The sequence below is a fragment of the Lutzomyia longipalpis genome, chromosome 1, assembly GCF_024334085.1.
Source record: "Lutzomyia longipalpis isolate SR_M1_2022 chromosome 1, ASM2433408v1".
Taxonomy (NCBI): Eukaryota; Metazoa; Arthropoda; class Insecta; order Diptera; family Psychodidae; genus Lutzomyia; species Lutzomyia longipalpis.
This window is the reverse complement of record NC_074707.1, coordinates 30762384-30775559: the sequence shown is the minus strand read 5'-3', so window position 1 is coordinate 30775559 and position 13176 is coordinate 30762384. Positions and strand designations below refer to the sequence as shown.

At 31.7% G+C, this 13176-nt stretch overlaps 1 protein-coding gene across 1 annotated transcript; it reads right to left on the bottom strand.

The window, feature by feature from the left end:
- Window positions 1-209: 209 nt before the first annotated feature.
- On the bottom strand, window positions 210-12878 carry LOC129787607 (uncharacterized). The gene is made up of 6 exons (XM_055823366.1): window positions 12643-12878; window positions 9798-10594; window positions 8753-9731; window positions 3915-3934; window positions 3710-3817; window positions 210-3434 (listed from the first exon to the last, which is right to left on the bottom strand). The coding sequence occupies exons 2-6, from the start codon at window positions 10590-10592 to the stop codon at window positions 2577-2579; spliced, it is 2760 nt and encodes a 919-aa protein (XP_055679341.1). The 5' UTR covers window positions 10593-10594; window positions 12643-12878; the 3' UTR covers window positions 210-2576.
- Between the last annotated feature and the right edge of the window lie 298 nt (window positions 12879-13176).

Genomic DNA, 13176 nt, shown 5'->3' with positions numbered 1-13176 from the left:
GAAAAAATGCTTAAGTGTCTAACCACCAGGCGCCTCCATTGTTTTAATACCTGTGTAAACTATTTAAATAACCCGAACAATTAAACTTTTTTTGGAAAAATGTGTCTACCACATGAAAGATTGTCCTTACCTTTAATTCTAGTCCTTCTAGCCTGACTCCTTTTCAGCTTTCTCTAATATTAGAGAGAAACAATTAAAAAACAAATAAATCACAATAATCAGACTTTATTTAGTAAACATTTAATCAAGTTTAACTAAAAATAATTATAATTTTGCAATATTAGGATATGCTTATTTGTATGTGCTTTATTGAACTACATATTTATATATTTTATTAATTTTATTTTTAAAAATATCACGAAATTTTGTATTATATCAAGCAATAAGTTATTGAGCAATATCATAGGTACTTTTTGTTTTTTTTTATTTGATTTTAAAGTTCAGCAAATATTATCAATTGCTCATTAGAAAAAAATGAAAAGATTTGAGGGATGATATTTTTTTATGAAATTTAATAAACTCCTAATGCCATTTTTTTTTTAGATATTTTCATTGAACATTTTCCGTGTGGGAAGTAATAATGAAAGAATAAAATCAAGGACTTGTTAAGAAATGAGTCTTAAACAATAAATATTGATTAGTTTATTTAATGGGCTCAATTCTTATAAAATTAGATGCTAAAAAGCGTGTTACATTTTACAAGGTTAATTAACATGGGAACAATTATAAGAAGATTAAGGGGTTAAGTCTTCAATCAGTCCAAGAAAAAAGTACCTCTGGGTATAAGTAAATTAACCCTATGCTTTCTACAAATATTATATTATGGACGAAGCCATTTTAAATTTTAGAGCTACCTAATACAAACTTGGGTTATATAATTACCTATAATTTTATTTAATACATATTTCTCAAATTATTTTTATATATGCAATAAATACATAGGTAGCTTTTTTTCTCTTAAGCTTACAACAACAGTTTGAATAAGGCAGCATAATTTCAGTAGGAAACTGTATATGCAAAAATTGCCAAATCGATTAATTTCATTTTTTGCTACACTCAATAAAAGAAGTTCCGCTAAATTCGCCTAATATGGGCAATCTTTTTATATCAATTTTACACACATTTTTGCGTTTTCCATCCGTGAACACTTTGGTGGAGCTCCACTTATAATTTCAGAGTGTCCTTTTTTTTTTACTTTCAGGTACCATAAATTAGACAAGTACCCCACATTAGGCGAAACTATACTTGTTTTAGGAAATATGATAAAATGAAACACAATATTGCAATATCACAAACATGGTCAAAAGGAAGGATATAAAATTCTCATTTAGCACAAATCATCCCTAAAATATCAGGCCAATAGTGAATTTTAAATTTTAATTTTTATGCCAAAAAGCTGGCTCATTAAATGCCAGAAGAATGCTGAAACCTGCTTAATCTATATTTTATTTTATTTCAATAAAATTGATTAATATTACTAAATAAAATGCAATCCATTTCTGATTGTCAAAAAGTCATGATTGTCAAAATTTATCTCAAATTGAATTTATGTATGTATGTATGTTAGACACCTACATTGTATATTATGTATGGTAGATAATATTATGGAGCTGCAGAATATAACTTTTCGCAGGATTATGGAAGCTTTCATGTCATGAGCTTTGTACATTTTATGGAAGAGCTGCCAAGATTAGATCATGATTCAAACTTTTTTTTAAATTGACTTTTTACTATGCTGGTAAAGTTTAATTTTACTTTTTTTATAGGTTGACAACAAAGGAAATTTTTTATTATTAAAATCAAGTTTGTTTTAGATGTAAAATGAGAAAAAATGAGCTTTTCGTATAAAATGTTTACAAAATAAAATTTTCACAGAATTTACTTTTCACATAAGTAGTTATAGGTATGTATGTATTTTGTGGTAAAACCTTCCAAATATTCAACAAACATGACCCTCTCTTTAATCCCCCATTCGTCATCATACCCACATATGTTTAAATTCATCTTACGAAATTTTCATTATAAATTTTCACACACCTTTGCTCATAGATTTTTCATTGTTTTTCTTTTCTTTATTTTCTTGAATTGACTCTTTTTAGTGTCTTTATTATATTACATTGTTTAAGAATTTTTTTCATGGTCAATATGGTATTACAGTCTCTATAATTTAATTTGAATATTAAATAAAATTTAAACAACCATAATTTGTAGCAGATAAATATAATATTTTAATATATTATTATTTCTTTAAAAATAAAACTAATCGTGATAAAATGAAAGACTCTTAAAAATATTTGAACTGCTTTGGAATGCAATTACTCTATCAATATCATAAATTGTCATTCTTAATGTAAAAATTATGTGTAATTTGCGTGCATGGAGAGGGTAAATTTTTTGCCTTTGTTATTAATATATTATGCATTATGTAGGTATTTTATAAGAGTAAACTTGCAATGTTTTTACCCTTTTCTCTGATGTCATCATCAATACAATTTATATACATAAAAGTTTATGCTTTAAATGTATTAGATACTATATATTCGTCTACGATGTAAATCGCGACGAGGTTCCATGGGTCAGGCATAACTTTGAGAGCCATTATCAAAGGAACAATGAACATGCTCACCGCTTGTTCCGCGATCAATCCAATGTTTCAATTTATCCCGCAATTCCTCTAAACTTTTAGATTTTGCCTTGTTAATTCGTTTGTATTTGACATCTTTAGGACGTGTAATTGATCTATGATTCAACATAACTCTATTATAATTGATTACAGGTGATGACTTTGTCGTCGATATACCAATATAAGTGCTACAGTTGTTATTGTAATTATCGGTACCAGTTAATTCTGCTACATAAATTGATTCAGAATTATTCTCATCATCTGCACCAACAACCTTCTCTGAGCGACTCTTGAATTTATCTCGTTTCTCCGATACATCAGTCCCACCCGGTGATGTCTGATGTTGATTGGGTTCAGAATCCTCCTCAACACTATATACAGTCTCTAAAATATCAGGTCTTCTCAAATAGCAATTGCTTCGGCGACCAGATGAATATTTTAGATTTGTTTCAATGGCATCAGATATTGATCGTACAACCGTCACATCGGAAGGATATGGTTTGCGTTTCAGGATAATTGAACTATTGCAATCTGAATCAATGTCATCAAGTACAACAGCCGAATCAGAATCATTAAGGGAGTCTAAATTCATGTAGCATGCATCGGGAATGTCCAGACCATGCTCGCTCAGTTGAGAACATAATGAATCTATGAACTTTTGCTGACGATTAATTGTCTGCTCCTGCTGATAAAGTAGATTCGATATTTGTCTCTGCTTTTTTATTAGGCGTGACTCCAGTAAAATTAATTGACTCGTTAATATATTGATTTGATCGTTGCGTGCTTTTCTATTTCTGCAGTTTATTTCCACCTGAAAGAAATAGAAATTGAAGAAATATTGAGTGAATTGATAGACTCATTCATTTCATCATATAAACATTTCTCAATTCATGCGTATAGACAGAATCTTTTATTTTTAAAACAAATAAATTCATTTTTCTTGAATTTAGCTTTAAAATGTAGGTGGTTTTACTTGTGAAGTGTTTGCACATATGTACATATTTTGTTATTAGCTAGAGTAATATTTTTTAACTCAAAAAATAAAAGAAACAGGTAAACTCTAACCGATATATTTCGATACAATACCTCGTATGTGTACGCCTTTTTCCATGACAAAATTTGTTCAGCCTGTAAACGGCATTTAGAACGCAGTTCATTTACGACCAATTTCGCTGTTGCGAGATCTTGTGGTTCCTATAAATATTTAAGTCGATTTTTTTTATACATAATATTATTTAACATTATTATAGCTATATAAACATTAAAGTGAAGCGATTGTTGTGTAACATACCATTTGGGTAAATTTTAGGCCTTTGGTATGAAATTCACATTAATGTTTTGACCCATACAGAGTTGAAATTATGTTGCAGTCATCTTCTCCTTGGAAATACACCGCAATGATAAAAGCATCATTCTCAATTTTTTCTGAAGGTTTCTTTTACAACTGAAATAAAAATCGAATTAAATGGAAACATAAATGACACATCCAAATCATTTTGCAAAATCAGGAAATCTGAGGATATAAATGTTTTAGGGATGGAAAGATTTTATTGTTTTCTTTACTATTCTTCCGTACACAGAATCGCGTGTATAGAAAATGTTATCTGGTTTTTATTTTGGTCTTGTAACATAAGTACTTTTCTCACAACTTACAAGGGGTTTTTTTTATTAAATGTTGAGTGTTGAGAGATTGAGGAGGAACTTGTAATAAATTCACAGAAAGAAATTAAGTAAGATGGCAATTAACGCACAAAAGGGATGAGATGCGAGATGAATAGATGAACAAAAATTAATGAATGATTAAAAAATTATTAAATGTTTATGCCGGTGCATAAATCATAAATGTCGGGTGATTAAAATTGCCCCCTTAAGATCGCTTTTATTAGTTACCTCAGCCTACACGCGTGCAAAAGTCATTGTAGCTAAGACTGCGCTTAGAAGCAACTAAAACTATAAAGAAAAAGTTACGAATCTCGGTATATTTTTTGAACTCTCCATACTGTTACTGTATTGCATTTTATTCGCTATAGACCAATGATCACACTCTTCTAACTTGAAATTGTTAACTTATGTATGAAATCATGGTTTTCCGTACACAACATTCTCTTGTATTACTGTGTACTTATATAAACTGGTTTCTTGCAATATTTATACACATCGTGGGTCAAGAAATAAAACTTTTTTCGGCTTCCTTCTCTATAAATATCACAAGAGCTTTGGACAAAAAGTTTACATGTCGTGTGTGGAAATGCATATGTGTGCCTGTGGCGCCAATAAATTTTGTGTGGATGTAATATTATTCTTGTGGCTAATGAATTGAATATTCCTGCGCATTATTTAATAAATGGACGCTTTCCATTGTTCCAATTTGTTTAACTGAGGAGTGAACTATATGGAAAAGGCGTCTGAACCAACAAAATGAATGTTCTTTTCAGTGGCGGTAGTGATTGTTAGGCTCTTAAAAAATTAACAAATCTTGTTTTTTTTCATTCAAACTAACCAAGATTTAATTTAACGCATTAAAATCGAATCAAACTGTTTATGATCCTATTATATGTAGCAAAGATTAGTTGAATTTTAATCAGTCAAGGAAAAATTTTTAAAAAAATTATTACAAAATTTTCTGCTGTTTTCTCAGAAAGATTTGCAATTGAGTCTGCGACAGACGCGACAATTCGAAGATGAAATATTTTTTTTTATTTATTTTTTCTGTAGTGTTTTCTACTCGAATTCAAAACTTATGTAAATGCTTAAAAGCTTTGCATGAAGAAGCCTAATAAGTAAGAGCAATTTAGTCCTACAAATTAAATTTTGCTAAATGACGTCCATGATTACGTAGTGCTCAGACTATGAGAGTTAGTTAGGGATGCTTGTACATACAACGAATGAAGATAATTTAAAAGTAATTATACGACCCGTAACTTTTCTCCCTTCCACCCACAAAAGTTCCTGAAAATATGTACACGATAAATTAATTATGTTTGTTTTTTTTTTCACTGACTTATTTCGAAATATTTTAAGAATTAAGTAAATATTTCGTCCATTTGTTGCATATTACGTCAACTACCCTTTTACTCTATATTGATTTTGTCAAGGTCAATAGTACAGAGATTTAAAACCCTGAAGCTTTGTTAGATTAGATAAGATAATTGTTTATTTTATTCGTCTTAGTTTGATCAACGGCTTATCATTTTGTATGGAGTATAAGAAGCTTTATTTGGATCATAAATCAACTTCCTTAGGGGAGACCGGGGTAAAAATAGTCAATTTGCGTAAATCCTTATCTGCAGGATTCCCCAAGGGCAAGAAAATTTCCTCGATAGGTCATTCTTATAGGAAATTTCCTGGCCTACAACTTTGTGTCAGACCACTTTTCTCTATCTCCACGGGAAATATGAGTTTTCGAGCTTTTCCTAAACCCTTCCGCTTCTGACTTTTTTTAAACGCGGCGGGTAAATATAGTCACCAGTTGGCTAAATAAAGTCGGTCGAATTTTCCGGCATTTCCAATGATTTCCCACCTGAGAGATTGACAGTAGTTGATAGCTAAACTTCTCACCTTTTGATCCGCGACAAGGAATTTCACTTTTATACGCACTAAAACAGAGAATTTTGCTATTTTCTCAAACACGCCATTTTGCAACAAATGAATAGAAAATATGCCAAAAATTTCGATCTCCCATATGATTTACATGGGATGACTAGATCTACCCCAAGGGGTATGTTTTGATTCAAAAAATTGTAGAGAAAAATCATTAAAAGTTATTGAAGAATACACCTTGGCAACATTTTCTGTACTTATCCAGCAAGCGAGAAAAATTATCAGATGGGAAAACTGCTGAAGGAAATGTTCGGAAAACGCGTTTTTCTCAATACGCAAAAGTTTGGGAAATAGACCAAAAATCTATTTTCATTTTTAACTCCTAAAGTACTGATCGGATAACCTCCAAATTAATGTCAAAAATTATAGGTTGGTAGGGCTTTGCACCCTAATTTTTTCCGATTTTTCCGATTTATATTTTGGGAGAAATTGGCATTTGAAAATTCCAAAATGACTATTTTTACCCCGGTCTCCCCTATGTCTCATTTATTCAGTTTAGTGACTTAAAATTTTATCAGATTTTTTTTTGTACTTTGATGCATTTTCTTTAGGTGACTTATGTGTTAAAATTAAATCCTTTTTCACATTTCTATAAAGTAAAGAGGGAATAAAAAGAATTTAGCGACATCTCAAAATGAAATTTATTCTGCATATGCGAAATTATTTCTCTTAATTTTTTAGCACCTCAACAAACTTGCTTCAAAATGCTAATCATTGTGTTTTTTTAAGGGAAAGTCAAATAAGAAAATTGCAATGGCGTCTAGTAAAGAATTTTCAGCGATGACCTTCTATATAAAATACATTGTGCCTTTATATTTAACTTTTATATGCATAATAATAATGTATGTATGTATAACAGCTATATATTTTATATCACCTTTATGGATAATTTTGCAAACGATTGCCACAAATATTTTCACTGTACGTACATTGATATTTCTTAATTATTTTCAGTTTTTTTTTATAGCTGTGCCTAAATTGGTAGTGCATGGGACATGAAACCACATTGACACGAACCATTCACCAAAGTATTTATAATTTTATTATATTGTCTCTATATGGGGGAGACACTTGCATAATATTTTTTTATGAAGGGAAATTTTTATGAAATAAATAATTAAAACTACGCTCTGGAGATGCTCTGGAAGTTCAATCTTTGTTCTTAATATTGATTCTATGCTGAACATTGTGACTCGCAGTCAAAACAAGGACAGTGCTGGTAGAGATTGATGCAGATTACTAGCACAATCTTTTATACGGCCAAATGGAAACTTCTAACAGAACATACAAGTGGGAAAAGCGTAAGAAAGCTAACAGTAAAGAAATATTCAGCAGTTATCATCTGTGCTGTCTGTTATGTAAATTTCTTCTTTTTCAACGTAACACATCGACACGATGACTGAATAAGCAATATTGCTCAAATAGAAGACGAAAAATTCGGTCGACATTTACCTGTTGTAACTGTATCAAAGAAAAACTAGACAAAGTCAGCTGAAGGCAGCAATGAAAGGTAATCCACTTATTTTTATTTTGCACCACTACCCCCAAACAAGGTATCCTTGCCAATTGATTTTTCCACAATTTTCACGTGTTCAGCACTTTAAATGCATTTTAATACATTTTAAACACACACCTGGAGACATTCTCTATTATTATGTACAAATATCACAAACTTTATTTTTGCGAATCACCGCCGTCGAGGTGCTCGAACCGTGTTTCGCTATGAGTGAAGCAACACTAAAAGAAAGAAGCAACATGTTGAGCAAAAGCTGCAAGTTGTACCATTCAGGTTAAACATAGCTCATTCACAGTAGCTGTGATAAAAGCACCTGGTACACCTGATATACGTTGAAATTTAATTTATAAGATTCATTTTTTATGCTTTAGAACATTAAGCTTCTTTCTAATTTAAGACATTTTACTTAAAATTTGTCAAGTAAAATTATTGATAACTGTTAATAGAAATTGTAAAATAGCCTGATCTTTTGCAAAAATGCAATTAAACTCTTTTAGATACCAAAAGCTCAACCTAAAGCTTAAAATCAAAAGATATATAGCAGAAAAAGCGGAATTTATTCAGAAGAAAATTGTTATTAGTTTTTCAGTTTATAAACTTCCTGAGACTGGATTAAAATTTCCAGTCAATTGGTATTCCAGTGAAAGCTCAATTATGTATAGACACAAAGGCGAGCTTTCACGAAAATCACCCGAATGCATTTTCATACCGATATTTACCACATGGGTGCGCTAGTGTTTGCAATACATATGTATGTATGTACCGCCATGCAAAAGCTCAGTAAAAGCCCTGAAAATTGGCGGGCTCAGAGAAAGCTTCGACTAAATGAATTTATTTTAAAATTATTATCGTTAAAAACCGAACAACTCGAAGATTAGGAAAATAAAAAAAAATTAAATTCTTTAAAATTCAAATATAATATAATTTACTTTTCTTGTGTACAATAATACCTACAATTTATCTTTAAATTAAAAAAAGAAATACAACACATTAAATGCCTACAACTATGTATTAGCACAAGTGCACTTCACTTCCCGTTTTCTTGGGAATTAAGGCACTACTGCTAACAATTGATTGTTTACTTGGGGACCTGATGATAGAATTTTTCACGTAGTATCGATCAGTGACCGGGGTACTTTGTACAATGGACACGGCTGTTTCCGTTTCACTCGAATCCGAGGTCTCTTTGATGACGTCCGCTTGATTGAATTTTCCATATTCAGCATCTAGATTGTACCAATCAAATTCAGCTTGTATTGGAATGCGTTCTTCAAAGATTTTTCCCGTGAAGGGAATTTCCACAACACTCTGATTAACTTGATGATTTAAATTCTTATTGTTAACATTGTTGTTTGGTTCTTTCGCTGGTGTTGTTGCTGCTGGTGAATTACTCTGAATGTTCATCACTGTCTTTGTCACGTAGTTATCTTTATTGATAAACCTCCCCATTGTTCCAGCATCAGTGCGTTTGGGTATGAGTATTGCGGCAACATTGGGAAGTTTCGGAATACCTTCAAAGTCATCGCAATCCGACTTACTCTTCTCGGATACACTGGCAATTGAGCAATAGTCTGGTTCAACAGCCAGCTGTTTCACGGGCGTACTCACTTTAATGAGCAACTTGTCGGGTTTTATTACTTTGCGGAATTTCATGAGATTAGCCGGCTTTGGCGGTAGTGCTGGTGGTGTCTTTGAAGGTTCAACATTTTTTGCACCACTCTGTGGGGACATTTGGAAAGATTTTCTATCCATATCAACGTACAAACTTGATTCTTTTTCAATTTCCGATCCAATAAATTCATATTCATTCTCTGTTGCGGGCTGTTGCCCCTCCTTGTGACCATTGGAATATTCGCATCCATTTATCGGTGGATCATTACTGGGAACGGATACTAGGGAATTTTGTGTTGAAAACTGTACCCGTCGTCGTTTAACTTCATCATAAGTCCTTGTTGACTCCAAGTTACCCTCAATTGATTGTTGCAACAATATCTTCAAAGAAAAGAATGTTATTTGATTAAATTTCTTTACAGAGTTTATCTAAAAATAATATATTACCTGATTAACACATTCCAAGACAGGATTCACACTGCGATCGTATAAATTCGTTGATAAACATTCGTTATCTTCAATATCACTACTGGAATACCAATCTTCATTTACTTGTGGCTGATTCACGCTGGCAGGCACTTCTTCGCAATTTGCCAACGGCTTCACCGTACGGATTTTTGCAATAGGTGGTTTTGGTTTCTCTGGCTGTATACTCGTTGTAATTCTCTGCATACTATCAACATCCCTATCTCCACTCACGTAGATGCAATTCGTTGTTTGACTATTCATTAACTCTTTTTCATTATTGATCGTTGTTATGGTTACTCGATGATTGATATTTTCAATTTTAAAATCCTCCTGCTGCTTCTCCGTTTGAACCACAGCATCGCGTACACCATGCTCTCCTCCACCCGCGGCTAAGGAGCGTGAGCATTTGGAACAGAGTCTCTTGGCAATTTTGTAGTTCTCAATTTCACTAAGATGGTAACTAATTTGTTCATCTTTCTCATACAATTGCTGCCGTATGTACTTTTGTTCGCGCCTCAATTTTGCTTCTACTGCTAAGAGAGCAGTAATTATTTCCGTCAGTTGCACATTCCGATAATTCTTCTCAATACACAACTCCTCATCGAGAATTCGCAGTTGATTTGAAAAGCTAGCAAATAGAGACTCATACTTTTGACTACCATCCTCATCCGTATTTGTCTTCCGTTCCTCGTCTTCCGATGGTTCGGATTTCGTTGAAGGTGGTGTATCAGTGTAGAAGGTTGCAGTGGCATATGCTGGATGATCTTTCATCATTTCTGCAAAATATTTTTTTTTTATTTTCAAGCCAAAAGTAAAAGACAACAATGAGATTTAATTTAAGGTAAATTTATGCGGTGAAGAATTGATTGAAAGGTTAGTGAAACGAAAATGCTTCTCATTTCTTTTCTTCTTTCTTTCTCTCACAAAATTCGTCGTTTTTTTTACGCGCATTTAAAAGAAAGTTGTACAAAAAAATTACTTTAATTGCTTACAATAGGAAGATTTGCATGTTTATAGCCCTGAAATGAGGCCATACAAACGTACAAGACTTATTTCATATATGAAACTGACGTGGGCATTACGTTGGAAGAAAAGTCCGGTATTTTTTTTTTCTTGAGAGGAAAATATCACTCACAACCAGAGGAAAAGGTACATACAAGAGCTGTCTGTAAAAAGACAAGAAATCCCAGTTCTTTGTTCCAATTTTATAATAGCTTAAAATTGCTCTCACTTCGTATATGAATATTTTTATTTTAGATTTACAAATGTTTGATTAAGGTGCTTTCTTTTGGTATGAGTGGTTGTAATCAAATATTCAACAGTTTTTTTTAATCTGGAGTTAAAATTCACAATATTTTTATAGAATTTACCAAATTTAACAGAAAACTCGATAAAGTGTAATATTCCTCGTCCTTGTTATTGAATTTAAAAAGCAGACCACCGAATATGATGGAAGATTACGCAGCAAAAAGAAAGAAAATAATAATAAAAGAAGAGACTCAACTCATCTCTTGCCCGCATTCCAAAGCTCTCTGGCGCGCGCGTAAACTGCTATATATGTACATATGTACAACGTTTGTGTCTCTCATGGGATAAAGAAGTAAAACATACGAGAGAAACAGAGAAAATTCATAATAATTGCTCGATTTTATATATTGAGAAAACAGATGAAACCGAAAAAAAGTAAACAAAATTACTCAATTTTTTTTAAATCCCTTTCATTTTTAATGAAAAATTAAAATAAATAAATAAATGAACTGAAGGAAACTATTTTAGATCTAATGCCAGCTTTTCCTTGTTGGATACAACGACTTTTCCAAGAAATTTTCAAAGGTAGAAAGGATTTTTTTTCAAAATTATACATAAATGTAAATCTTGATTACCTTATCTTTGAAAAAATATATTTATTCTAAGCTATAAGTGCTGATTGCGAATTATCTATAAATTCTTCAATATCTATTTCTGGTTTTTTTTGTGTTTTTATTAAAAGTTTAAAGAATACATGAAAATAATAATAATATACCTACATGAATAACTTAAGGAAAAACCATTAAATCCCAAAATTTTTATTATCTATTTTACTTATTCATTAACATTCTAATTAAAGCAATTAACCCGAGTCTCCTGTAAAAGAAGCTATTGTGATGTAGGCTCGAGTGAGGTCATCTATTCAAATTGATTATGAAATTGAAAATGTTTCGAAATTGTGCTTGGCAAAAAAAAGATGAGGATTTGGTTCATGAGTCTTTTTCTTCTTTGCCTTTTGCTTTGCTGTGAGTGAGTGACTGTGAGCTCTTTATAACTTTCTTTTATCACATCACCTTCTGCATAATTGAGGTTTCTGATTTATATTTTCTACAAGCACGAACAAAATATTCTAATGACGCTTTTCCTTTTCGGCTTTCTTGTCCTTTATACATAAGTAGGTAGGGAAGACCGGGACAAAGTAATTTAAGGATTTGGAAAAAGCAAAATGTATAGCTCATTTCTTTAGGACATTTCTTGCCCTACAACTCTTTCTTAGATCATCTTGTTCTATCTAGCTAGGAAATGTGATATTTTGAGCTTTTTTCTAAACCCTTAAGTGACTTTTTTTACCCCGCTCTCCCCTATGTGTATCTCCTAGGATACAAAATGGATAAACATTCAAAAGAACAAAACCACACAATTTAATTCCTCAAATTAAATACTCTTTGTGAATTTTTAAAGAGCATAACTTATAACAAGAAAAAAAAATACGTTTTTTGCTATGTAACTCATGGGGAATTACGAAAGATAGCACCCACATATTTTTATACAAAAAACGATTACAAAAAAAACCCACCTTTCGCAATATGAAATTGGAATGAAGATTGTTTGTTCCAATAGATTCTTCTATTTAGAATGAATTAGCACCCTTAATTCCTGATATTCATATGAAATTATCAAGTTTGGTCGTTGAACTACAAAATATTTGGGAATTTCTATTTAATTTGAGCCACTTTTTGCACTTTTCACTACATTTTCTTGAGAAAACTTAAAGAACATGACGTGTAAACTTCGTAAGAAGAAGAAATACATTCTTCTTCTTCTTCTTTTTGGTTGTTTTTTCATCAATATCGATTATTTTTTATATCGATAATCTATAAGCTTTTAGATAATCGATACTATCGATATTTACAGCGATTTTGGAGTTTTCGCGCTCAGGAAGCGACGCCGCGTTGACATAAAAAATTCTGAAAGTTCAAAAAAATTAATTTCGGAAACATTTTTTTGTTTATAACGAAAATTTTAAATTTAAATTTTTCTTTGACCGTTTATGTGAAAAACGAAAAGCCCGCGGTGCGAACGAGATGGTACGACTGACGTGCGAGTGAGA

What these genes read in the sequence shown, in the direction of transcription:
- LOC129787607 (XM_055823366.1), bottom strand. Translation starts at nt 10,592, where the DNA reads ATGATGAAAGATCATCCAGCATATGCCACTGCAACCTTCTACACTGAT. An exon ending in TCTTGGAATGTGTTAATCAG is followed by an intron (nt 9,732 to 9,797) that starts GTAATATATTAT and finishes TTTTCTTTGAAG; the next exon opens with ATATTGTTGCAACAATCAAT. An exon ending in AAAAGGCGTACACATACGAG is followed by an intron (nt 3,435 to 3,709) that starts GTATTGTATCGA and finishes TATTTCTTTCAG; the next exon opens with GTGGAAATAAACTGCAGAAA.